The sequence below is a fragment of the Sapajus apella genome, unplaced genomic scaffold (assembly GCF_009761245.1).
Source record: "Sapajus apella isolate SASKATOON/1434 unplaced genomic scaffold, GSC_monkey_1.0 scaffold44, whole genome shotgun sequence".
Taxonomy (NCBI): domain Eukaryota; kingdom Metazoa; phylum Chordata; class Mammalia; order Primates; family Cebidae; genus Sapajus; species Sapajus apella.
Window position 1 is genome coordinate 15758962 of NW_022436984.1, and position 1401 is coordinate 15760362.

At 42.5% G+C, this 1401-nt stretch overlaps 1 protein-coding gene across 2 annotated transcripts in view; it reads right to left on the bottom strand.

Annotated features, from left to right (window-relative positions):
- The window catches only part of LOC116524221 (cytochrome c oxidase subunit 7A-related protein, mitochondrial), an 11561-nt gene that overhangs the window by 1644 nt on the left and 8516 nt on the right, over positions 1-1401 (bottom strand). Inside the window, exon 3 of one of the 2 annotated variants that reach the window (XM_032239415.1) lies at positions 1084-1153. The exons of the other annotated variant lie outside the window; for it this stretch is intronic. Within the exon in view, the coding sequence (XP_032095306.1) occupies positions 1099-1153 (55 nt within the window). The 3' untranslated portion in view covers positions 1084-1098. Of the gene's footprint in view, positions 1-1083; positions 1154-1401 lie in introns of those variants that run through there. 2 annotated transcript variants of the gene reach the window in all.

Genomic DNA, 1401 nt, shown 5'->3' on the forward strand with positions numbered 1-1401 from the left:
GTCTTTAAAATGAAAAAAAGAGGTGCAGGCACAAAAAACGTTCTCCATTTAGTTTGGCTTCTGATCATGAGTAGATAAGGTCAGAATATGTCAGGTCAATTAATAGATTTAAGTCCACTTTGTATTTGAACTGCCTTCTTTCTATCACACAGTTAGACCCATTTAATAATCAAATTCCATGAGATATTTAAATCATCATCATCATTTCAGAGACTGGGTCTCACTCTGTTACCCAGGCTGCAATGCAGTGGCTCAATCATAGCTCACTACAGCCTCAAAATCCTGGGCTAAAGTGATCCTCCTGCCTCAGCCTCTGGAGTAGCTGGGATTACAGGCACATAACAACACACTTAGCTAATTTTTTTGTAGAGACAGAGTCTCGTTATGCTGCCCAGGCTGATCAAGCAATCCTCCTACCTTGGCCTCCCAAAGTGTTGGGACTACAGAAGTGAGCCACCATACCTGGCCTGTTTAACTCAAATTCTGCAGTATCCAAAATCCCTCTCCACTGCACCCTGAGATCCCATATGCTCTCTCAAACCTTACTTATCGGATAAAAAGAAATTAAACTGATCAAAACTAAAGTGCTCTATCCTCAAGATGGGTCTGAATCTGGACATACTTTTGAGGAGGAGGAAGCTACCTTACAGCAATAGCAGTAGCAAGCACTGTCACTCCCATGGCACCTAAGATTGGGTCAGATAGAATTTGCAGGTAGATTAATAATATTTTAAATTCCGATTCTGGCTTCTCTGTTGATCTGCAAACCCGTAAGCTCCTCTTCTACTTTTCAGCAACAGCTTAGTGAATGTTAATATCAAGCAAGCAAAAACAATTAGGAAGAAACTCACTGCCAAGTCACTGCATGTGTCACAAAGCCAAATATGTATATGTTGAACTATTCAGTTATACAGGCTATTGCTTCTTCTACGCAATAAATGATCAAGTGCTATTTATGCCATTTCAAAACCCTCATACCCTTAAATACTAATGAGGAAAGTAACCACCCTCCCCTCTTTTATCAGTATCTATCTATATAAAATATTTATCTACATAAAGTTCTATTCAGTTATGTCTCAAACTAAAATCAAGAGACTACTACTTAAAGAAAAAGGAGGAGGTTGGGTAGTAAACTAGATTAAGAATTAGTTTCGAGGCCGGGCGTGGTGGCTCACGCCTGTAATCCCAGCACTTTGGGAGGCCGAGGCGGGTGGATCACAAGGTCAAGAGATCGAGACCATCCTGGTCAACACGGTGAAACCCCGTCTCTACTAAAACTACAAAAAATCAGCTGGGCATGGTGGCGCGTGCCTGTAGTCCTGGCTACTCAGGAGGCTGAGGCAGGAGAATTGCCTGAACCCAGGAGGCGGAGGCTGCGGTGAGCTGAGATCGCGCCATTGC